A 25,905-nucleotide genomic window follows, 5' to 3' on the forward strand; every position below is an offset into this window, starting at 1 on the left:
AACAAACCCAAGACATGCTTGCAACAAAAAATAGGTATAAACATTTAAAAAATGTTCACCATGTGATTACAGCTGAGGTACTGCCATCTTCGGGAATAGTAAGGCACTTAACCCAACGCACCATAGACAACATTTAGGTCTCACATAATAATTATCTGCGTAACTTACAATAGATGGCGTATTAAGCTTTCGGCTGACAACTAAAAAAAGGAGCTAAATAAAATGTCTAATGTTCCGTTCGTCTCAACGGCTGTTGGACAGCGGCTTCGGTGAATAAAATAAAATACGTCACACTTTAAATGGAGATCATTTAAAATTTCATTCGGCTTGAACGAGAATCCACGACCTTGTGTTAATACAACTATTATTGTGTTATATTCTCACACCCGGTACTTGTTTACATATTGTAAAGTGAATTACTGTGCAAAACTAGTAGTCGAGCGGTATGGTTGCATTCTATTTCATTAAAATAAAGAAGTAGAATATAACATTTTGGGTTTAAAGGTACGAAGGCTCTGTGGATTGAGTTAGACTTGATATGACCTTAAGTTTGAGTAAAGGAATCGACCCACGCCGACTAATAAAGACTCCTACGCGGCGCCAATGATGCGAACTGCGTCGTCTCTATCAAACTAAAAAACTGTAATAATGAGAATAAAACTATACATAAAACAAACTCTCTCAAATTGCTAGTTATCTTTATACGCGTATATTTACATTGAAGTGAAAATAAGTGCAAGCGTCGATTCGGAATGATTACTTTTGTGATAAACGTGTGAACTTTTTTTACATCTTTTGTATTTTGTCAACAATCAAGGCTAAACATAAGTTAGCCTTTATAAAGAAGCCGAAGACTCGGGAGAAATCAAATGGTATGGTACTATTTTTTTATCCAACAGAGTAATCATTATATATTAAAAAATATGTGTATCTGATTTGCTAAAATTTAAATTAAATACCTGTATATTTCGTCCTACGACTGAGTAAACAGACTAATAGATGGGACCACTTTCTAACTAGTTTCTGTTAAAGGAATATACCTGTTAGTAAGCATTTGTTTACACTCAGAAATTATTGTATTAATGAAATAATTTAAAAAATTAAGCAAGGTATTTTAGGCAATATTTTAAACATACTATAAATTAATTTTTTGTGCTTAGTTGTACCGACAGTCATCAGCATATTGTCTGATTTTTAAATACAGACAATCCTTTTTAAAATATTTTGACTTGTATACATAATTTATTACATTCAAATTAATAGTACTATCTGAAATTTAAGATTATTATTTATTTAATTAATTGTGTTTCTTGTAAGAATATACAAATTCTATTATTATAAGAATGAAAGTAATACTTTTTTTTATGTTAACAGAAAAATAGTTTAAAACTAAAGTAAATTTTTATAAGCTTATTGATGGTAAATTTTAGATGCTACTACTTTGACAATGAAATATATTCGGTGCTTGTCTGATTAAAAAAAAATTGGTTTATTTTACTAGAGAACTCTTGCCACTTACATTTTAAAGTATATGCATAAATTGAGTATAGAAAATAATAATTTGCCTCGTATTATAATTCTCAAGTAATTTTTTTTATATGATGAATTTCTTATAAGATATCTGTCATACTATGTTTCGACTTTTATATACTGAGCTTGCTCTATTCACCACATAAAATATGTAACGGTTAAACTATCATTATTTGTTTGGTTTTGTAGGTTGTGACATTAAAAAGTTTCTATATATTTTTTTCTTTTAAAACACAAAACCATTCATGAAATTACTCATTTTTCAGGTAGATTTGAAGCAAAAAATGGATACCAATGAATCTGTTTCCACATAAATCAGAATTTTCATTTCCTTTGGGTGGTCAAAAAATCCATCAAAATAAAGAAATCAGCGGCACTATTGTGTTACAAGACGAGAATGGATGAGAGTGATGTCATCATATCTTCTACCGAGATCATAAAAGGTAATATTCTTTTCCTATTCAATATGTAAATACAAAACAATATACTTAAAATATAATATATTTTTAATCATTCAAAGATGCAAATGTGCAATGGAAAAGGTTTAGCTAGGTTTTAATTTAGGTAAGATTAACATTGCAATGAGTGACAACAATTTTAAGGCACCATTCATAAGCAACCTTATTTTTTTTATATAATTCACATAAATATCACCCCCTCATAACATATTATACCAAGTGAAGGGACATAGCATCCTAATTGCTAAGTTTGGTGGTGTATTATAAATATAAGGAATAGTTAACATTTCTATGGATGGTGGTGACCACTTAACAAAAAGTAGCCCAGTTAAATAATATTTAATTTTTATAATATTATTTTTATTCAAATTGTTTTATACAACGATACTTTCGAATTAACAATTTCACTCTAAGAAGTGCCAACTTGAAACTCAACTGTAACACTTTTAAGAAATATTTATAGATACAGTTTTGTATAAATTACAAAGAATTAATTTTTAATTGTGATCTTGATTCTAGTAATTCTACATACATACTTATTTTATTTTTTCGGGCGTCGAAAAAATAAAATAAGTACAAGTAAATTATTAGCACATTTGGGGAGTGTCAAGCGTAGCTCTCACGCACACCAAGTTGGCGCGTTTGTTTTAGTCCTTTTGTCGTACGTCACTCTAGTTCTAGTATCTAGTTGTATAAATAATCTAAGAAATCAAAGTTAAAATTACATGGTAAATAAAAATATTAGGTTGAAAACAAAAAAAAAACAGTTGAAAGTATAATAAATATCATTTCAAAATCTGTAACCAAATTTACGAGAAGAATCATGAACGCACACACCAGAATATGATGTATAAAGACGGATAAATTGAAATAGATCTCATCATTCATGCAGTCATACATGAATATTTCTTTATTTTAAGTCTGGTGAAGATATTGTGTATTATAAAACTATAATATTGATCATTTAGTCTGTATCGACAAGTCCATAAAAAACGAAACAAAAATAAGTTAAAAGAAACATCACGGCTTCACGGTCCGTTACTTTTAATATTTATGAACCAGTAAATATTAGATGATTTCTAGTTGTAACTGTATGACATCAATATCCACAGTGCGTTACATCATGATCTTAGTATTATTGTGGATAAGGCAGACGACCTTCACACCTAACTACAGTCCACTTTGAAAGAACTCGCATTGATGTTTCGCGTTTAGTGTCAAAATGATTGCGGTTTAAGTTTTACTTGACCTAGTGCTACACAGATATCCTTACAGGTTTAATATTTGTAAAACTTTGTTGTGTAGTATTTTTTTTTTTCGTATTGATTTTTTTTGTCTGCATTCCAAAGCAGACGAGCAAAGGCAAATAGGCCTAGTGATAGTCACGTTCGCTTGTAGACGCTACCTTTTGTAAGAGGTACGAATCACTTTTTACATCATCAATACACCTCCAATCGAGGTACCTAAGATGGTCTATTCACCGGCGTCTGTAATTATATCCGTTCACTATTTAAACCGGATAACTATGATGTGCCAACACTAAAACCAATCATAGCTAAAACGGGTATTCCTGAAGAGAATACCTTAGCTCATCGTGTCCAATCGTTAGCGCCGTAACTGCCTTAATGGCAAAATCATTTTTCTTTCCTCAATTATCTTCTTTTAACGATTTCAAAGTCAAGCGTAATTGTAAACTAGTGACTAATTATCTTAGCTTTTTTTTTCAGATTGTTATTACTTGGTAATTAAATAATGTGTATATGCATTGTACTCAACTCTGTGGTTTCTTAAATAAAGCCGCGCCATCACAAACGTTACCGTAAAAAAAATGTGGAATAAATAAATGATTAATGTCTTTTTTTTTTAAAGCTTTGATAAGTATTTATTAAGCGACACACCATGAACATAAATTATTATATCGTTAAGTCTATACATAACGATAGATAGAAAGATTCTTCAGCGGAAGATTAATTAAATTCGGCCCGTTTTTTTCAAAATTCGGCATTCGGTTTTTTTAAATTTGTGCACACACAAACATACCAAGGAATTAAAGCTGTGCAGTAACAGTCGGATGAAAAAAATGTATCGTATATTACATGCTGTATGTACGTTTAAATTTTCATATTGAATATATTATAAGTTTGCCAAACCATTTTTTATTTAGTTTTTCGCACTCGGTTTATAGCGGCAAATGACAAGGATTACGAGGGCGCCAAGATCGCCTAAGACTTGGAGTTCGTGTATCTTAACCGTTGATTTCGATTTCAAACCCAGTCAAGCACATCTGACTTTGATCTGCTTAGTTTGTGTTTTATATATTTCATCTCGTGCTCGTGAGAAAACCAGTTTCGGCTGAAAAATTAAATTAATATATGTCAAATTAATATCCAACAACTGAATCAATTGGACCAGCCTGTTGGAATAACCTTCAAATCTTCTCTTCAAAAAGAAAGAAGACCGTAGCGAAATCTGGGGAAACTTACAACCTTTTAAAATTGATTATGATAAGTTGTTTTGATTCAATAGCCTGATGATAAAAATTTCATATTATTATATTAAGTTTGTAAATCATGTTTACGTAAAACGTTTAATTTAGATGATTCCATAAAGTAATATATAACAAATAATATATAACATTTGAGGGGTTTCTTATACGATTGATCGTGTTATATGATATAGAATCCGATTGTAATTCATTTAACGGTATAGCTTTATCTCTATTATTTTTTGAAGATAATTTTAGGCCGCTGTTTTTATTAGTTACCTATTAAATAACCGGTAGAGAAAAGCCTGCGTGTAGAATACGATGTCAGTTTTGTTATTAGGTCAAGTACAACGTTCGTTACGTTCAAATCCAATTTCAAAATGTACTAACTACATTTCAGATTTCTTTTAATCTTAATAGTATTGCTTATTACCTGTAAATGCAGCTTCACTTGGAATTCAGTTTCTGACATATATACGCGTACGCTGATAACGCAGCTCGGTAGCGCTTTTTCGTCTAGCTTCCTTATCAGTCTCATAATTTCTGAAGTTCAGTATAGTATTGATAGTGTAGTTCTAATGGTGGAAGATTTTTTAAAATTGGTTCATTGATTTCATAATTTATATTATATTTCTTACTTATAATATTAGTAAATATGTATTTATCAGTACAGATGGTATAAGATGCATAAGCATATTATGTATCGCTGACTAAATAAAACTACCAATATTCCAAATAATAATAATACGTTGTTCACATACCCAAAATTCGAACTAACCGGTTTGACAGCTCGTTTTTGGTGAGAGTCGCCAAAATTTGGAATGACTGGGTCTATTTTTCCTGATAAGTTGAACTCTGGAGCCTTTAAGAGTAGAGTGAACAGGTTTCTTTTGGATGGGCGTGTACCACCTTCGTCTTCATCTACACTTTCCATCAGGTGAGATGGAAGACAACCGCCTATTCCATTACAACTATAAAATAATTTTAAAAAAAATCCATACAACCCCTGTGCCATATGTAGATGTTTTTGTCCTGAAATTATTAAAAATAGGTACTTTAATCATCTTTTTGGATACAATCGATTTCATTTGAACATTTGTTCACGGTACAAAAAGTTATGAATGCTGTCGAACGAGTGCCTAGGGACAAACCTCGTCTCAAGTAGGGCTTGTTCAGTTACTCAAAACAATGTATTGTATCGTGGAGTATACTGGGTGAGCCAACGTAATTAGAGATACAAAACGGAATAAAAATAAAATCTGTTACAATTTTAAGGCTATAAGCAAGACTAACTATATTTACATTTAGTTACTAATAAAGTATTACGAATTAAAATCTATACTTAAATATATTATGTCACACTTCAAAATATTATTATTAGACGTATTTTTTATTGATAAAGTATCGATAGATTTCGAGAAAACTATTGTTCGCGTTATCATCGGGCGTGTCAAAATAACTCCGCCAACGACTAACAATTAAAGGTGCCAAATCAACAATTCTGAAAAAGTGAACAATTCCTAAAAATAGTGCTCCAATAAATGTGTCTGATGGAAATGTATGAAACTCGTATCCAATGTCCATGGCATCTGTATCGGCTATTTATGGTGCTCCTCTCGAAGTTGTTGAGGTCTAAACTTGGGACAACTTATTCAGATGAGTTAATCCAACTTCCAGCAAGAAATAATTCGTTGAATCCAACCGATTTGGGTAGCTTTCAGTAGATTAAGTCATCTTGTCATGCAAATTATTTACTGCCCATCATCAGAAGCTGAAAGTACTCGATCAATTTCTTTGTTACAAGTAATGACAAAGAGATCCGTGACGTGATCCTTTACCCTTGACCTTATTTGAAATTTCAAGGTCGCTTTGCGTGCTAAGGAAAGAGCTATGTTTATTATTTAGCCACGCGCCCGAATTTGTACTGTTTGTAATCCGTAGACGTACAGAGGTAATCGACCTAGCTTTTAGAATTGTAAGAAATTACCAACAGACAGGGCACGGAAAGATGTCCTTCAATACATATGGACTAAAGGATTGAAGGAAACATGGTAAACACTGGTTTTAAAGAGCAAAAGACTGGGCAAATTGTGGGAGTTTCATTGTCTACCAATGGATTTTAAAGGTTAAGGGTATACGAATAGATGAAATTCTTAAATATACTGAGTAATATGAGAATTATATTTCAATTACAATCATGATATTTTTTATTGATGATCATAAATTAAGCCTAGTTAAGTGTGTTTGTGAGATGTTTCAAAGGTTTACGGGACTATATCATATTATACCTTATTTTATTTTCGCTTAACGCATTCTAATTTTTAATAATACTTTATTAATTTTTTTTTTCTTGTCCATTTTTTAAGCGGATTACCCGCCAAATAAAATTATTTATGAGCATAGTGCATACATAGTAAAATATTATTGTAATATTAGTTTATATTTTTTATATATTTCGGAGATTTTGAGCTATTTACCTACAATGAAATAAATAGTATATAAAAATTTATTAAACTTAGTGAGGCAAACAAACAAGCAACAGTCATTTACGTAAAGGATTATAAAGCATAAATTAATTGCACAAACCGACTCACGGAGTAAATTAATATTTATGCGATAGCTAATGTTCTCGCAGAAACATCTGGTATTATGTGACAAACCAATTCCTATAATGACCACTCGCTCATTTGAAACCCCCGCGTATGACGTGAACATCGCCCACTGTGATAAACGAGACAAGATTGCGACCTTGCCACACGCTTAAGGCAGTGTCCACGTTTGAACATTTTGACGTATCCTGATCAGGCGTACAGCGTCGACTACTTGAGATTCTGACCAAGTCGTATAACTAAATGTTACTTGTCAAAATACACATCCATAATCAATTTACGTATTGTTTCTGTATCGGCGTCGAAATTTGGGCGCCAATTATATCGAAATTTACGCGCTAATTATACAAATGAATTGTCACTTTATCGCAATCGAATCAAAATGTTATAATTACAGCCGTTTTCCTATTCTTCTTACAACGATCCAGTTGAGATTCGGTCGAATTTGGATCGGAATATAATCGGGAACGTATCAGAACCGTTATCAATTAGTCAAATTTAAAGATATCATATCAAATCCTTTAATCAGAAGCTGCAGTCTTGCAGCCAAAAAGAAATTGTTAGCTACTTCACGTTAGTGACTCTCTTTATCCTTATTTGTGAATTATGGGTGTATTTTATAAATTAATTTCACGATATACTAAATACAAACATACAAAAGATACTAAAAATAGAGATTGAAAACAGTTATTTGATGATTGTGGAAAAGGGTTTTCCCCTAACATCAAAAGGGTTAGAAGCCGCTACAAAATCTTGATAAGAATGAACGTCTATATACATGACTCATTGACGTGAGACTGAAAGAAAACTTTCCTTTTATAATATAAGAATACCAAATATTTTTTTAAATAAAATGTAAGTTAAATAATTATATTCGAAAGGAACGAATTAAATCTGATTATAATTTTATATTTTTCATAAACTAACGTATATCATTGCTTCTGTAACAAAGTCGCAGAAAATTCGCTATTATAATTAGCTATTTGTTAAAAAATATAGCCTACTATGAGAGTCCCATTATGTAATAAAATACGGGTTGAAGGTGAGTCAAACTACGGGTATAACCCACAAAGGCGTGTTTCCCCTCGAGCAATGAAGTTTAACCATTTAAAGATAGCGTTATAATGCTTTCGATGAAGTTCTTTTGAAACTTTTTAAGCGAAAAGTTATCCAAACTATTAATAAGAAACGTTTTAATGGTTTGTAGAGCGATTCTTATTTTTTTTTTATTTACTGACGGACTTTGTTGCTGTCCCTCTAGGTGGGCTAAAACGTACCCAGCTCATTAGTATTTATTTACTGACGCATTGACAGTAGTATAGGCAAAAATCCGCTTACCATCAGGTGCAACTATTGGTGTAGGCTTGCAATTATAAATAAAAAAATATATTTTGATTACAATTCTTGGCTATGCTCAATATATCTTTTTTTTATATATAAAACAGTAACTAGGGTAGGTATGTAACGAAATATTTATATTAAAGTTGAATGAATCTTGGCATAGTGCTTGTACGGAAATATACTCTCAGTTTTAATTAAGCGTGTGTTGAGAATTATATATATTATGAAAGTTAATTTTAGATTGTTTCGTATCTCTTTGTCTTTAAAAATTGATATTTATTTAAATATGGTACAAATTATGATAATCATGTCTATCAGAAATATCGGGAGTTCAATAAATAATTACATGTTATTTATAGAACTATGCTCCGTAGTTGACCCGCGTTAAATTTGTATCAAACGATATAAATTAGGAAATAGAAAATCCTAAAATCTAATAATACTGACGGAATCAAATCACCGGCTGATGCAAGAGAATTTCAAAAAATTTAACATAGATTGTAGTTACCTTTTTTTTGTAACCACTGAACAGGTGGCTACCTATTAAATGGTCACCACCGCCCATAGACATTGGCGCTGTCAGAAATATTAACCATGCCTTACATCGCCAAAGCGTCACCAACCTAGGGAACTAAAATGTTATGTCCCTTGTAGTTAAACTGGCTCACTTATCCTTCAAACCGGGACACAATATCAAGTCTGTAAGCTATGGTGACCATTCGCCTATCAATAAAAAAATATGTATATTATATTGTAGGCAGCGCTTTTGTAGTATAGAGGATCATTTAAAATGTAATTTTTTTTATTGATATGATGACTTCGTCTCGGATAAACGGCCCTTTAGTCCGTTTGCCTTTTAGGTATTTTCTTTTGCAAAAAGCGACATACATTTTGGTAAATAACAACACATTCATACATTCCGAAACGGTGTACAATCTTCACATATAGCCGTCGTGATAAATTTATAATGCGACGATTCAAAAGTCCACGTAAAATCGTACCTGAATAAATTTTGTTCGTATTTAATTTACAAATAATGACTTTTCTATATTATATTTTAGCCGAGATTGCCCAGTTGTTCGAACGCGTGCATATAAACCGATGATTACGATTTGATGATGATGATGATTACTTTTAACCCCAGAAAGTACGATTGAATTTTTATGTACTTAATTTGTGTTTATAATTCATTGCGTGCTCAGTGGTAAAAAAAACATCGTTAGGAAACCTGCATGTGTCTAATTTAACGAAATCTACGACTAACCTGCATTAGAGCAGCGTGCTGCAATAAGCTCCAAACCTTTTCAAAGAAAGAGGAGGCTTTAGCCCTAACATGAAACATTTACATACTTTTATATATTGTGTTTCTAGCAATTGTCTATATAATTTACTTTCTGCTAATCAAGACTAAAAATTAAAAATTAATGTTTCTACAATCAAAGCCACCTCTAATCTCATATTTAATTTACTTTATAGAAAAAAGGTCGTAATAAAAAGTCTACCCGGCTTGATTAAAACCATTCTCAAGTTAATTTTATTCCAGAATATTCTCTTTCAACCCTCAATTTCCATTAAGGTAAGTAATTGTTTCGTCATCAGAATTTTATAAATGGGCCTCAATGTTGAAAATGTTCGTCTTTTTTCTTAAGCAGTGTTAATAATAATTACCTAGATATAGCAGTTAAAGCGTTCACGTATTTAGAATCTTTAAAATGCTATCGATTTGAATAAACTTTATCCAAGAATGCTTTTGAATTATCTATTAACGAAATCAAATGTGCTTAGAGATTAAAAAAAGTAATCGTTTAGTAGCTAGTAAGAAGTATCGAAAAAGGTTATAAGTACCACCGAGTAAAGTTAGAAGCTTAGTTATTATTGAAATTGACTTTGAGTTTTTTTTTTTTTTATAAAAAGCAGTAAATAGACATTATTTATAGTTTCTCACCTATAATTTCAATCGACTTAGTATATTCGCTACCGAAGGCTTACCTAATACGATTGAAGGCATATGTTGATAAAGGTAATATGTAACTTATTGTAAAAAAATAATTCAATGTTCGTTATGACATTGAATATATTACATTTATTTTGTTTTTGTATTTTACTTCTTTTTTTTCTGTGTGTTTCGTGTTGTTTGTGGTGTACAATAAAGTATATTTCATTCATTAATTTCATTTTGTATATGACATAAATATATTTTTTTACAAAATGTGACATATCACCTTCATCTACTCATGTATTCAATTGTCGCCGAAATAATGTATTGTTGTCTAGTTGTTTTATTAGTTGTATACAGTTAGTTGCCCTTTAAGTTAGTAATCGCCTGGAAATTATATATTAGGCCATTTTTATCGTAAAATCTACGCCACTTCAAGTAAGATCGTCTTCTTCTTCGTTGGACTTGTCAGGAATGTATTCGATCAGCGGCCGTACTTTACTTCATAGTAATTTTTTCAGGCAAAAATAATAAAAAGTAAAACCTCTCTTTTTTGAGCTTAAAGGTTAAGCAAACACTTCAGGAAAATTTAATATCAAAGTTAATTTCTCAAAGTGAAGAATGTATATAGAACTAAAAGTACGAATACCTAAAAGTTTTTGCATAAAGATTTTCTTTCTTTATTTAATATTTTTGGCGATGTTATTAGCATAATAGTAGACAATTTTTGGACTTTACGTCACCATGGCAGCGTATAATAACCCTGCATATACAGGTTTTCTCGTGGCGTTTTTCTTCGCAGCATCAGATGAATTATAAATTAAATTACGCATGTAAATGAAACTCAGTGTTTCTTCTCTGTCTGAACCCGTGAACTTCGATGAAGATCCATGAATTTTCTTATTTTTATATCACATGTTCCATTTTATCGCGTCATCGAACGCATATTACGATACGTAAGATGTGCTCGCTTGTGATATTACACGAACGATACCATTAAATATCCATATCCATCTAAATCCAATACCTTCAGGATACGTATGATAGATCGATCTTACAATATTCTAAACGCGACTATACGTAAATTTCGTATTATAATAAGATAAATCGGATAATTACAAAGGACCAAATTATTGGAGCATAGGAAAGGTTTTCTCGATTGTCCCAGGATCTATACTTGGTTGTAGGGCTTTGTGCTAGCCCGTCTGGGTAGGTAACATGCATCAGATATTCTATCGCTAAACAGCAGAACCCATTATTGTTGTGTTCCGGTTTGAAAGGTGAGCAAGTGTGAGTACAAGGGTCATAACATCTTAGTTCCCAAGATTGGTGGCGCATTGGCAATGTAAGGAATGGTGAATATTTCTTAAAGCGTTATTGTCTATGAGCCGTGGTGATCACTTAACATCAGATGGCCCATTTCGTAGTCCGCCTATCGATATCATAAAAAAGGATAAATTAAAAAAAATTACTTACGTAAGCCACGAATGACTATCATTTTATGAGTGTTAATTGGCTAATATACTCGTTGCGGTTTTGACAGATGCGTTGATTGTTTAAACCAAATTCATGTTATCACTAAAAAAAACATGTTAAGAATTTTTACGATTCGATTATTCTATAACATTTATATATTCAAATAATAATTGTTTCTGCGGTTCCCGTTGATCGTAGGGATGATGTTATTTTATAGTCTTATAACCTTTCTCAATAAATAAGTAACGCAAAAAAGTGTATTGAAATCTGGCTGTTAGATTTTGACATTAGCGCGTAAAGTATAGCTAAATAATTGAATTATCGATTTCATAAAAGTATAACTTTTGAACCCGGTTGAGGCGTTCCTTTGCCCGATGTTTAAGTATAATATGTAAAAAAAATTGACCTAGTAGTATTATTATTAGAAAAAATGTTGAGAGGTTTTGAAGCAAGGCAAAGTATTCAAGTAAAATTTGTATGTTATTAAAGAAAACTCATAAGTCGCTGTATTTTAGGTCATGATTTTAGTTCAATGTCGTATGATCGTAATCAGATTATTAGGCATACAACATATTTTGGCTAAAATCAATGTCAAAAGAACTCGACGTAACCTGAAAACTTCAGTTGCAACTCTTGATGGCAGGTCAGAAATCAGTCACCAGTGTTTGTGCAAATATAATTGAAAATAAGACGTCTGAATCTTCTGTTTATTCGTAACGTCGTGCTACGACTCAAGGGAGTGAAACTAGTATTTTTTAAAGCAAAATGTTATTTGATATCTAATGTCTATCTTTGTTAATATGTTTTAAATAAAACAAAACAATGTCTTAGTACTTAATATGAGCTATCGAGTTAAACTTTACCCTTATACTGTATATGCAAAAATAGCTATAATTTCCTATTCAACACAACACATGCAATGGAGGTACGGTGCAAGTGACGGCGTGGCCTTCATGTTACGTAAGTTATGCGATATGTTCCAAGGACGGACTGAATTCATTAACATAAACTTGTTAAGAACGTCAGCTATTCGCGGAAGTGTCTTTTTGTATATCTTATTTGCATTGTTGTGTTTAAATAACGTTGGTGATTTGTATAATGATGTTTATCGTTTGTACTATGGATGTTTTTTTTTCCGGGGAATACCCTTTACCTTGCCGAAATTATCTATAGCAGCCCGGAGTTTGGACACAGTCTGTTTGCAATCTAGTTCGTCAGAAAGCAAGTACATACTTTGGTCCTGCGCCTTACTTCTCTTCGGTCGTGTTGGATTGCCATGCAACCAGATTATGAGAGTAAGGGAACAACGAGTGCACTAGTGTTCCGCACATACTTGTGCGCAATATTTCCTAGACAATTAGCAAATCTTTATTGAGAATGGCGACCGCGTCTAAAATCGAATAGAATATCATTATCATTCATATATAATTTAATAGCTCACCTGTTATAAGACCTTTTTAGTCGGGTCAGCTTCCCGACTACAAGAGTCTTGTAACAAGACCGAAAAAAAGTTAATATATTGCAAACAACAATTGTTACAAATATATAGAAACCCTTGAGTTTCTTTCGCTGGTTTTTGATCGGTTACCAAGCAAATATAGTGTTTCTAAACATAAACTAAGTATTTATAAATTATTATTTAATAATTTATTGGTTTCGTGTATGAGGCACATGTAAGGAAATTGCGGCCCTTAATAACGTAATATTTTTTTTATTGGATTTTAGCCTGTGACTTGGACTATACGTTTAAAAACTCGATGCAGGTAAAGCACTAATCTCAGTCTCGAAGCAATTATAGCCACTTTAATACAACCTATTCGAGGGGGTGGCGAAGTCGTGTTTTCTTTATGCGTCATTGTAATTACATATTAATTGCGGTTTAGCTGAATGGTTAATGATCGATTTAAAGAGATAATTAGCATGTGGAGCATACGCGAAAAAAAAAGCCAATTGATATATAAGCTTAAAATAAATATTAATAAATAAGTATTTCTCAATAAAATATTATAAAGATTATACATGGTGTTCGTTGATTGGATAAACAATAATGATTAATCATTCGATCAAATTTAATTGGTAGAAACTAAGGTTATAAATTTTTTCTAAATGATTGAGAGATCCATAGTCTACTATATATCAAATTAAATTTATATGTCCGTGTGGAAGTCTCGAATTCGAACTCCATTTCTATAGTCTTGTATCATGCCATAACCACGACTTCTTAACAGAATACATTTTTAAAGTTTTAGTTAATGTTCTAAAAACAATGACACTACATAATATGGAATAGGCAATATTTATTTACATAATAAAAGTTACGTATAAAATGTACGATGTGAAAAAAGGTCTTATTGTATTTGCGGGGGAAGGGGGGAGAGGTTTTTTTATCTTTTGTCTATATAAATTAAAATGACTGTTTATTTGTTTGTCCTCTATGTTTCTAAAACAAAAATCTGATAGTGAAGAAACTTAGGTGAATTATTCTGTGTAAGCTCGGATTTAAGCGGAAGTTAATTTATTTGTTGTCCTTCGATATAAATGTATTTGTAGACTCTTATTTTATCCGGGACGGTAAGCTAGTGAAATAATATAGATATTTTAATTATCTTTACATTTTACACCGAAATCTTTATGCGCTAATTGGCAAGCAAAACTTGACACAAATACTGTCTGATTACTGAATGTAGAACACATTGTTCAAGGATACGTAATTTAATGATACAAAACATATGTTACACTTGAGTTATTTTGTATTTATTTAGAAAGTTATGAGCCCATTATCTGAGCCTAAATAAATTATCATAGGTTTTAATGAGCCACTATAACAATGTATTGTATATATTTCAGTATTCAGCTATAAATTTATTCTCTCAACAATACTAATAAATATTGGAAGTTATCCAAATAAGTCTCCTTTTATTTCATACTTTGTAGCGACGATCTGTCTTACAACTGATCTGTCAAATATGGTCTGGTCTTGACGGATACGTTTTTTAAGTTTATTTATTATTCATGTGATTCTGTATTTTTTAAAGATGCGTCTGGATGTTTCGTATCTTTGTCTGTTTGTGAATTTATTTTCTTATTGAGTTGAATACAAGTTTATGTGATGTTTAAATTGTATATCGAAATTTTTAATTTGCATTAATATAAAATTTAAAAATAAAAGTTAATTTTAGATTTAAATGGGACCAATTAGGAAATATTATATGACGTAGTTCTAAGGTAATAAATGACAATATTTTTGACGGCGGTTATAAAAGTTAACCTACTGAGTTCTTTGCCGGTTCTTCTTCCTTACATTCCGAAATTGAAGGTAGCTATAAATTCAATTCGATCCTGAAATATTACAATTCAATCGTTTTAAGGGATTTATAACAAGATATACAGTAACGTAATAAAATATATAAGTAAGTATTTATTAAAAAATTAAATTAAAAAAAAAATTATATAAGACCTTTTTCATGACTCCTTGCGAAATCTCATTAAGAGTCAATCTCGCTGAACAGTAAAAATTCAATATCACGAAGCGGAGTTTAATGAAGACCAATAGCCCACTCGCATGCAATAGCGTATTCTATTTCAGGAAAAAATTTCAATTGTATATTAAAGAGCTTCTAATATTTCATAAACATGATACGGGGACTCGTGCGTGAAATCGAATACGGCTACTGTTTATTTATTTAAGGTTCGTTTGATAAACGTAATCAATTTTAAACAGCATCACAATCAGTAGTTAAAATACAACTGGAATTTGTACAAAGTTTGTACACATTTGATATCATATTTGCTTGGTGCTTTGTGCAAGTCGTTCTGGGTGAGTACCACCCACACGCCAAACAGCAGTACTTAATATTGTTGATTTACGGTTTGAAGAGTGAGTGAGCTATGACGTGGAGTCATTAATATTTCTTTCAGCGCCATATTTTTTGTATGGTGGTAACCACTGTAAGGTGACCCATTTGCCAGTACGCTTACTGTATAATAAATATATATTTTGATTTATTGCCTTGTTGGTCTGCACGTGAAGCTGTTTGTCCTATAACTCTTTCTGGTCGTGTCGAATTCGTCGTCTCAATAGATTATAAAAGCGAGAGAAAGGAGTGTGCTTGTGTTTTTGCGCACACTATCTTGCAGTTAGTAGTGGTCGAAATCTGCCAGAACAACTACACATCCTTACTGTTTCATATTAAAGTTGATAAATTAATTGAAATTAATGCATAAATTTATCAGTAATATACATGCCATTTCATTGTAAGGATACATTCTTCACTGAAAACTTTGTCAATAATGTTTGTAGGTGTAATTTATTTTTCCAAAGGTTTTGGTCGAAGAACTACTAACAAATAAAAATATGAACTAGCAATTTATAAAGTGAAGGTTGTTGACGTGACTTTCATTTAACTTTTAATTTAAATGAATAACTATATTTAACTTCACCTTACTATGTTATACTCAACTAATTTAGCTAAAATTTCGGACAACCCTTTTGTGGTGGTAATGATGTGATCTTGTCTAGATCTAGATATAAGTAGATACAACGTATGTCCTACGCCTTTGTCTGGATAAAGTAAAGTGAATGCTCGTAAATACCCAAATACTGCCAGTACCGTATCACTAGTTTTCTTAACGAGGTAACTTTCGATTCGATAAGATGTTTTGTCCACTGGGCTACCTCGTCATTATTACCTGTGTCTTGATAACTTACGCGCATTTATATTATTCTCAATTACAATCGATTTAACAAAGAATTTCTACAGTAAAATTCATTCTTTTCATGCACTTATTAGGAGTACTTTATAAATAACAGCTATGTGTCTATTGATATCTTTTGTAACAGTAACTTTGTATAAACCCAACATCTAGACTTAAAACTTAATAAGCTAAATACAATAGGTAATTATAATAAGATAATAAAGTATTTATTGGCTTTAATGTATGTAATATTAAATACCTATATTTTTCTTTCCAGACAGATTGTACTTCGCAACACTTAAAACGGGATATAAGCCCAAACCAACACGCAACAGCAAATATTTCCACATAGAAGATGACATTGTATACGAGAACTTTTACTTCGACTTCGGTCCCTACCACCTCTGCCATCTTTATCAATTCTGCAATCGTCTCAATGATGAGTTGGAGAAGAATCCCAAGAAGAAGATTGTGTTTTATACCAGCAACAATGAGACGCTTCGACTCAACGCAGCTTACCTCATCGGAAGTTATCAGGTATAGAAGAACACTGGTTAAAAAGTGAATCCCGAGTTCCTAGACTTAAACCCCTATTCTCAAAAGCAACCCTATGTTTGTAAGTTGGCCGTGTTACTAAGAAGTATGTAGGTATTACAGTATAGCCGTTTGTCCTACTACTGAACACTCTTTAAGTTGTGTCGGATTACCGATCCATCAGTTTATGAAGGAAATAAAAACATCTGTTTTTGCGCACACACTTGTTCCCTATATCAGATCAAAATCTGTTTGAAGGATATCTATTGATGTTTATTAGTACTGTACCTTCTTGTATTCATATAAAGTATAAAATTAATAATCAGTTTTGTATTGCATCTATTTATTAGCACTGTAGACGAACGACTAACTACAATATAAAATTTATTAAAACATCGATGTACATCATATTCGTTCCAAATATGGAAGAATTTAAATTGCATCATTATTAGGGCCGGTGCATACGGCACAATACTAATCTCAATCGGCTTCATAAAAATATTTTATGCGTAAAAAATAACTAAAACTATCGTAATACTGTAATTTAAACAACACTTCCTAGCGTTAGGTACTAGAAATACATAATCTCGTTATCTAAAATAACTATAAGGTACTTTTATCGATGCGGCAGACGTCACTGCGGCTCGCTCGTTTGTTTTTTTTAAAGCTTAGCTTTATTTGCATTTGCTTATCGTTATGAATACTTTAAATGTGACATCCGTGAATATAAGTTAACGCATGGCTGACATCTCTATGTATTTTTGAATATCCATATACATACGTACATATAATATGTAGATATATTTAACTATATTCAATATGCACCGGTGAATGGCATGTTTGTTTTAGTATATGTTTATTTTTTCTATTTCTTTGACTGCTTCGTTGGTGTAGTGGCTCTACATAAGGTTGCAGATTCCGAGGTCATGAAAAGATTATTTTTTTCTATCCAAACTAATGTTTAAGTTATAAACGTATAGGACAACTATTATTTGAGTTAATGTTTTCTATTGATTAGCATCACGGTTCAGATATCATCATCATTTACATTCCTATATATACGTATATTCAATTGCAATCCGCTTATATCCCACGGCTGGACAAATTCCTCCTTTCCTTTTAGTATGAAGGATTTTATTCGACCATACTGGGCTACCGTGCTGACTATAAGCGTCAATCAAAACTTCATTTAAAAACATACCAATATTTTTTTTGTCTTGAATAAATAAATAATCCACTGGGTCTGGGTATTATTAAGAGTATAATATACACAACATATCAATTGGCCAATGATTGACTGTGTAAAGGTAACTAAACAATTTTGACCTTGAATTAGCATCTCATCATTGATCGAGATCTAAAATAATCTACGGTATCTTTATGGACTCATACACATAAAATACGATTGTCGACGAATTTGTAATGAGAAGAAAAATGAAAGTGGATATTAGAATGATATACTTTATTATAAATGAAGACATTTCAATTGGAAAATTGTTTGTACCGCATAAGATAAGAGATCTGTTAGAAAATCGCATGGAATATGTAAATCAGAGTTTTGTTTACCTTTTCTCCAGCCATTGGAATGTTGTATAAATAAATTTGCTTTTGCGGTACTGAATTATATTTAAATAGTTGTTGTTCGTGACTTCGGTCGTTTTACGGTTTGATCGTCAGGTTTTAGTTATAAAAAAGCTATGCTGAGCTAGCCTATGTCCTTCCATGGGGTTCATGCATACTTCAAACCAAATTTCATCAAATTCGGTTCATTGGTTTGGCGTGACAGATAGAGTTACTTTCCGTATTTATAATATTAGTATAGATTGTAATAATTATTTTGTAGATAATATACTTGGGTGGATCCCCGGCGGCGGTGTACAAGCAGCTCACCGAAGGTTCGTGGTCGCTTCTGAGTTTCCGAGACGCGTCTGGCGGCCCTCCTCTCTTTGACATATCGTTGTTGGACGTGTTACACGGAATGAAAGTCGCTCATGACGCTAAGTTCTTCGACTTCGAACATTTTGATGCTGAGCAGTATTTGTTTTATGAGGTATGTGTTTGTTTTTTTTTTATTAAATCACAGTCTAAATTATAAAGGCATTATTGTAATGTAAAACAAAAAGCATTTTGAAAACATGCCAATTCATGTAATGTTTCCCCAAATTTTACGAAATATTATTCTCGAAACAAGTAATAAAACAATAACGGATATCTATTAAGTAATTTGTTTCTTGTTTGTAAAATAACATTTAAAATACTTAATTACATTATAGCTCGGAATGTTATAGTCATATATAGGCAATTTGTTTAAAACAATACAACTGATTATCCTCCATTCTTTCCAGAAAGTTGAAAATGGCGATCTCAATTGGATAGTTCCTGCTAAAATGCTGGCGTTTTCTGGACCTCATCATAGATCTCGGCTCGATCGCGGATACCCTCTCCACAGCCCAGAGCACTACCATGAATACTTTAAAAAACATAACGTGACAACAATTGTTAGACTCAATAAGAAATCTTACGATGCTAAACAATTTACCACCCATGGTTTCGAGCACAGAGAGTTGTTCTTCGTCGATGGGTCGGTACCGTCTGATCTGATAGTGAATAGGTTCATTCGTATCGCGGAAGCAGCTAAGGGAGCAGTCGCCGTACATTGTAAAGGTAAGCTTTAAGATTTTTAAAATATAAAATCGTTGATTTCACAATTTTTACTAAAAATAAAATATAGTTTCTGAACGCACATAATTAAATTATTGTAAATACAATTAAGGTTGATTTCCCCAGCTGGTCTTGGCAGAACGGGTACACTGATCGCGTGCTACATGATGAAACATCACGGATTCACAGCGCGGGAAGCCATCGCGTGGCTCAGGGTCTGTCGACCTGGATCAGTTATTGGACACCAGCAGTGGTTTTTGGAGAAGTGAGTATTCACTGATTATACACGATGAGCCAACCTCGCCAATCCACTATGAACCAATATAAAAAATTCTAATAATTATAACATATTTTATTAAACAACATTTATAAACATATTAAAATACACAAACATTAAATTTTTAATATTGTATAATGGTCATGTTCTAATACACTATGAGCCACAATGTATCAAATGATAAAGATTGTTTATACAACTTTTATAAATATATTTTTCGTGTTATTCATAGCATTCAGCCGCGAATGCACGCTCTGGGCGAGGCGTACCGCCGCCGGCTCAATATCACGTCGTTTCCCGTGTTCACTCGCGGCATCTACAGCGACCTGCCGCCCGAACCCATCAAGGCGATTGAGGACAAACCCGTCTCATTACAGTCCATTCTGAACAACAGAAACGCTAACAAGGTATTTCTTAATTAGATTTTGTAATGGTCGCTAAATATTACAGTAGAGTACATATTCATAAAAAATACTGCATTTAAAAATAAATAACATAAAATCAATATAATATGGATAATTATTTTAACTTATTACATTATTCAATAAGTGCAACGTTTTGATTACAGTTGGATAATGCGAACGTTCTAAACGCCAACGAAACGGATTCAGAAAATAACGTCACATCGGTGATCGGTAAATATAAGACGACCGCCACACCAATGCTGCCCACGAAGACCATGTTCACGCCTAAACTGAACTACATGATGCCGACTAACAACATCAGAAATGCCAACAACACTAACCTAAAGCCCCAACCCAGAATTTTAAACGCTTCGCTCAAGTCCCACTATGCGTCGAAGACTTCGACCTTCCCGCCAACAAGAAGTGCCAATTCTCAAGCGAAACTGACCGGGGGAGTCAAGCCCCCCTTTACAGGTAAGAACAGCTTCCACGGCCAACGCGCGAATCTGGCTAGGCCCACTCTCGCCTACTCGCACAGTGGTAGTCCTGTCAAGACCTTCACGCGGAAGGCCATGTCCGTCTCCAAGATCACGACCAACGATTCCGCGGTGGTGACCACGCTCACCAATGTCACTTCCACCTTGTCAGCTTTGACTGAAAACTGTCATTTGAACGGGAAGAATCGCCTACCGTCGGAACCAAATCTGAAGAACGTCGCTCAGGTAAAAACGACAGCCAACAACGTGACCGTTAGAAAAAAGTTAATCGTAAGATCGAATTCAATCTCACGCAAGAAACTTCCGAAGAGTCTAACAAAGAATGGCCTCGAGGCGTCACAAGACCTCTCCTCCAGCGATACGAATATAACCAATATATCCGCGGACTCCCTCGATACGCCATTCCGTTTCAGACGGAAAAGGGACAAGTCGAAGACTCCCGAGCCGATGGACTGCATATCTAATTCCGTGATAACGGCCGACGTTACGCCCGACAACTACGAGGAGACCGGCAACTCTCAAGGGAATAAGTTGTACAAGATCAAAGCGTTGCGGAAAAAGTGTCCCGCGTTCGGAGTCAGCTTGCTCAAAAAGGACGGCATACAGACCCGGTCGAGTAGTTGCGCGAGTAGCTCGACCGTCAAGAAGAAATGATCTTACCGGTGTTCAAGTGTACTCGCACGTAATAGAATTTCTAATAGATGTCTAGAGTGCATAGCACTTTTACCGTAACGTTGATGGATTTGTTTAGATTCTAACGCCGTGTACGCACGTACGAAGAAATATGTTGCGTTGATACATACATACACATGCCACCAACGAACGTCGAACACTGTCAAACACCTTCAATATATAATTTATTCGTTACGTATGGTCGGTGAAAAGTATAAAAGACTTAACACACGACGGTTACGGTCGCGAATTCGAACCGAACTATGCTCGTATTCGCCTTATAATTTACGTCCATAGGTATGAACCAAGTATTCGTGTTCGATGTTGGTTTTCTTACGTGCATACTCAGCCTAATACGTCTCGTGACTGAAATAATTTGTACTAAACTCATATCAAACCCTGGTAACAAGTTCTCTATATAGTTAAGTATAAATCCAAACAGATCGATCAACTTTTATAATGTAGACCTTACGTCCTTAGACCCCGTAAGATGAGCCTAAATGTTTATAGTTATTGTGAAATTGTTTACATTATAAAACAAAATCTTATTGTAGATTGTTTAGTATTTTTAAATGTAACTTTTATAAATTATAATCTGTTGAATCATGTTAGTACTGTCATTAGGAAAAGTGTAAATCGATTTTTACATTAGTCTAAATAATTGACGTTAGGTTTAAGAATAATAATTTGTTTTTTTTTTTGTAATTTTATTTAATTACAAAGTGATCGTTATATGCCATTATCGTTTTGCTTCTATTGAGCTTCATGTTGTTTATATTGATTGAATTTACATACGACATAATTAGTATATATTATTTCCTAATCAAAATATTATATGCATATTACAAAACAGCTCAGATTATAAATGTTTTCTTTTTATTGCTTTATTTACATTTTATCTACAAATTTATATATATATTTATGTATAATTCAAATAAATTAAATAAATAACTAAGTCTTAACTTAGAAACATAATAAAATTCTTACAGTAAACTTTGTAGGTAAATGTCATTGTTATGGTCAGTCTATTCCGATCGATAGTTCTTTTGATTATGGCACAGATTATATTAATTTTTACACCGCGTCGACGTAACACATATAGCCAAAATTAGTTTACTTTAAAATGTAACGACCAAGTGGATTTTGTACTGAGGTGATATGTTACACACATGTAGACACACACACATAGGAAATACGCTCACAGATATAATAATATCATCCTAGGAGATTCCGACCACAACGCCCATATAAACATATTTCTTCTTAAACCTCTTGATCTGTAATACTAGCTAGTCACAAGACCAACAAGCTGTTTTAGATATGAACCAAAACGAACCAATGTATTTGCTTTAAATGAATAGAAATTCTTATTGTTTTTTTTTTTCAATCAAAAGCCTGTTAGACCAAGGAGTAGTCTGACTGTAACGTCATAGTATCTTATAAAATCAGTGAAATGTTTCACTTTTGTTTATATAATGTTATAAATAATATTTCAATGATGTCACAAATAACTAGTGTTTTTATGTAAAGGCATAATGCAATATAGTTTATAATATGATTGTTTTTCGTTCCATTACGTTGCAATACGGAATTTTATAATAATGTTGTAATGTAGAATCTAGATATTTTTAAATATATTTTTATGAAATAACAATATATTTATTAATTATGTTCTTTTTCAACGAGTAATGGATAGTTATCATATAACTGTCGGAATTGATATATATTTTTTTTATTAACAAAAGTCTAATATTTAGTAATGACCTTCCTAATGTATGTTGTCTAATTAATAGCGTTTTTTGCTGTTGTATAATAATAAAACATTTAGAACTCATGAAAACTAGTGGTTTCGTCTTAAATATATCAATGATTTCTATTTTTTGAATATTGTATCTACCATTTGTTAAAAGTAGAACTTATTACTTTTAGAAATACCAAAACTAATACTTGTGCTTTGTTACAAAAAAAAAAAACAAATGTTTTGTATGATATGACAAAAGTACATTTGTTATCAAATTACAGTGTAACAAGCAATAAGAACTATTTTAATTTCTTCTACAAAATCACATTGAATACTTTTAGTTTAAAAACATTTTTTTTTTCAAGTTCTCTCTTTTAGCATTCCTTAATTCAGATTTTTCTTTTAATTGATATCACGTTAATTTAATTGTATGTCACGATCACTCAGTACCATTCAAAAGATCTGTATAAAAAGTTATGTATGTAATCAATTTTTACCTCGACTGTACATCAGTGATTTATATAGAAAATGTTGTTAGCAATACACGAATTTATAGTATCATATCAAATTTGTAAACTCAGTGTTTCCAACTCGCCTCTTGTATATAATTGACTCCGCTGCGTTACAAGACTGTATTCCATTTATTGTATTAGACTTATCGTATAAGTGTTTGACTGTATTTGCAACCACAGTTTTCAACTTGATCATTAAACCTTTGTGTTGTTGTTTTTCGATTTTAATCGTAAGTGACTTGGTGTAATTACTGTGTCATTTGTATAAGGATCTAAGTAATGGCTTAAACTGGAAAGAGATTTTCACATATATTATATGAACCAATTAATTTTGTAATTAAGGGCTTTCTTAAAAGAAATGAAAAAGAAAACACATACGCTGTCATAATTATGTCGGGTTTGTTTAATTTCAAAATATTATTTTCTCATAAGGAATATTCTTTCCTAACAAAAATACAATACATATTTTAATTTAACGTAGATGTTTAACCTCAATCTATTAATTCTAAGCATTAGGTTGTGTTCACACTCGTGTATTTGATATAATTTTTTCAATTTAGCTATCGTAATGTATTATAATTACACTGATCTTCCTTAAACTAAAGTCAACGATTCTTGCCACAGAATAAGCCCCCAAGCAAGATTGAGATAAATGAATATTCATACAAAACTATGAACAGGTTACATATTGAATTTAGTAAACAAAATAAATAGCTAACATTAGTGCCGATATTTCAGTCCACAATGATAAAATATAGTATTCTCCCTCTAACTTGGAGAGGTAAAAGGGATAGCAAGCGTTAGATTGTCCTGTCACAATAGTTGAAATATTTTAAACAACTGAATCAGCTTATATATGTGTCTATGTTTACGGCAGCCATGTTCATATGTTCTGAGGCAACTAAAATGTATTTAAAACGATTATGTTATTTGTTGTGATGCTGCAATTAACTAGATAATATATATGATAATTTTACAAATTGAAATAAATATTTAGTTAGAATAACATTTTTAGTTTGTCGCAAATTATTCTTATTAGACTGTAATCAAAGTGACTGCTACTGCTGTGCCACAGCTTTAGCAAATGTTAGCAACAGACTTCCATAAAGGAATGAAAAAATTAATTACAATAATGTATATCTATTTGAATGCAGTTATACGGTAGCTTTGAAAATTTATCGTTTTATTTTTATAAAAATACCTAGTGTTGAAGAAATCTATTGTATTATATATTGAATAGTATTTCATGTTTGTAAATATTTTTATTATATCATACTTTTCAATGCCATTATATGCATTAATATTTCAAATACTAATGGGTAAAATTTCATTCTCTTTAGAAAACTTTATTAAAGTTAAATTGGTGTTTATATATAAAAATCACAATTTTTTATCAAAGGTTTATTTTATCATATCATTTACCTGCTTTATGTATAAATTAACGGTTGTGTAATGTTTTTTTATGTTATTTAAACGCTTTGCAATAATTTCGAATATCTGTCAATCTTAACCAGTGTGTTTTCATCGTTTTTTTTTAAATTGTATCTTTTGGTGCGGCGAAGAGCGAAATGGATAAGGGACCAGATTGTTAGAGGCGTGATGTTTCCACTATGTTGTCTAGATATAATTTAAAATTTATGTTACGTTGTGATCTTGAAATAATCAGTTACTAATGTAATGCATAATTACCTGTAGGTATATGTGTATATAATAAGTAACACCGATATCACGGTGTAACAGAACGCTTGTGCTTAATAAAAATTAAAAGAAATTATATTGCCATTATTTTATTTGTTTTATTTTTTTTAACAGAATATATTTTACCATCAATAAAATCACAGTTATTATAACATAGAGCTGGTAACACTTTAAATTCCTCTGTTTACTTGTATCTTTGAATAACATAAAATAAAGTCATATTATCGATTAAAGAATAATAAACATTTATATTTTTAATTGTCCCAATATACTGTAAAATTTTTCAAGAGTACGTGGATGGCCAAATCCAAAACTATTAGGATTACTCAAAGATATTTCGGGATCAGTTAAAAGTGAATTACTAAAAAACGAAACCTCG

General features: G+C 31.9%; 1 protein-coding gene across 2 annotated transcripts; it reads left to right on the forward strand.

The window, feature by feature from the left end:
- Positions 1-204: 204 nt before the first annotated feature.
- LOC113393561 (dual specificity protein phosphatase CDC14A-like) lies at positions 205-25,613 on the forward strand. 2 transcript variants are annotated; one of them, XM_026630522.2, is made up of 8 exons: positions 205-872; positions 1,797-1,973; positions 16,808-17,067; positions 18,908-19,114; positions 19,410-19,728; positions 19,852-19,990; positions 20,235-20,409; positions 20,571-25,613. In XM_026630522.2, the coding sequence occupies exons 2-8, from the start codon at positions 1,928-1,930 to the stop codon at positions 21,555-21,557; spliced, it is 2,133 nt and encodes a 710-aa protein (XP_026486307.1). In that variant the 5' UTR covers positions 205-872; positions 1,797-1,927; the 3' UTR covers positions 21,558-25,613. The 2 variants fall into 2 exon arrangements, with proteins under 2 accessions (XP_026486307.1, XP_026486316.1); XM_026630531.2 differs by having other exon boundaries at positions 1,801-1,973.
- Positions 25,614-25,905: the final 292 nt, after the last annotated feature.

This window comes from Vanessa tameamea, chromosome 26 (genome assembly GCF_037043105.1).
Source record: "Vanessa tameamea isolate UH-Manoa-2023 chromosome 26, ilVanTame1 primary haplotype, whole genome shotgun sequence".
Lineage (NCBI taxonomy): Eukaryota > Metazoa > Arthropoda > Insecta > Lepidoptera > Nymphalidae > Vanessa > Vanessa tameamea.

Bases quoted from the DNA above. Each gene is read 5' to 3' on its own strand.
- LOC113393561 (XM_026630522.2), top strand. From the start codon at position 1,928: ATGGATGAGAGTGATGTCATCATATCTTCTACCGAGATCATAAAAG. The intron at 1,974-16,807 runs GTAATATTCTTT...TTTTCTTTCCAG, and splicing joins TTCTACCGAGATCATAAAAG to ACAGATTGTACTTCGCAACA. The intron at 19,991-20,234 runs GTGAGTATTCAC...TGTTATTCATAG, and splicing joins CAGCAGTGGTTTTTGGAGAA to CATTCAGCCGCGAATGCACG.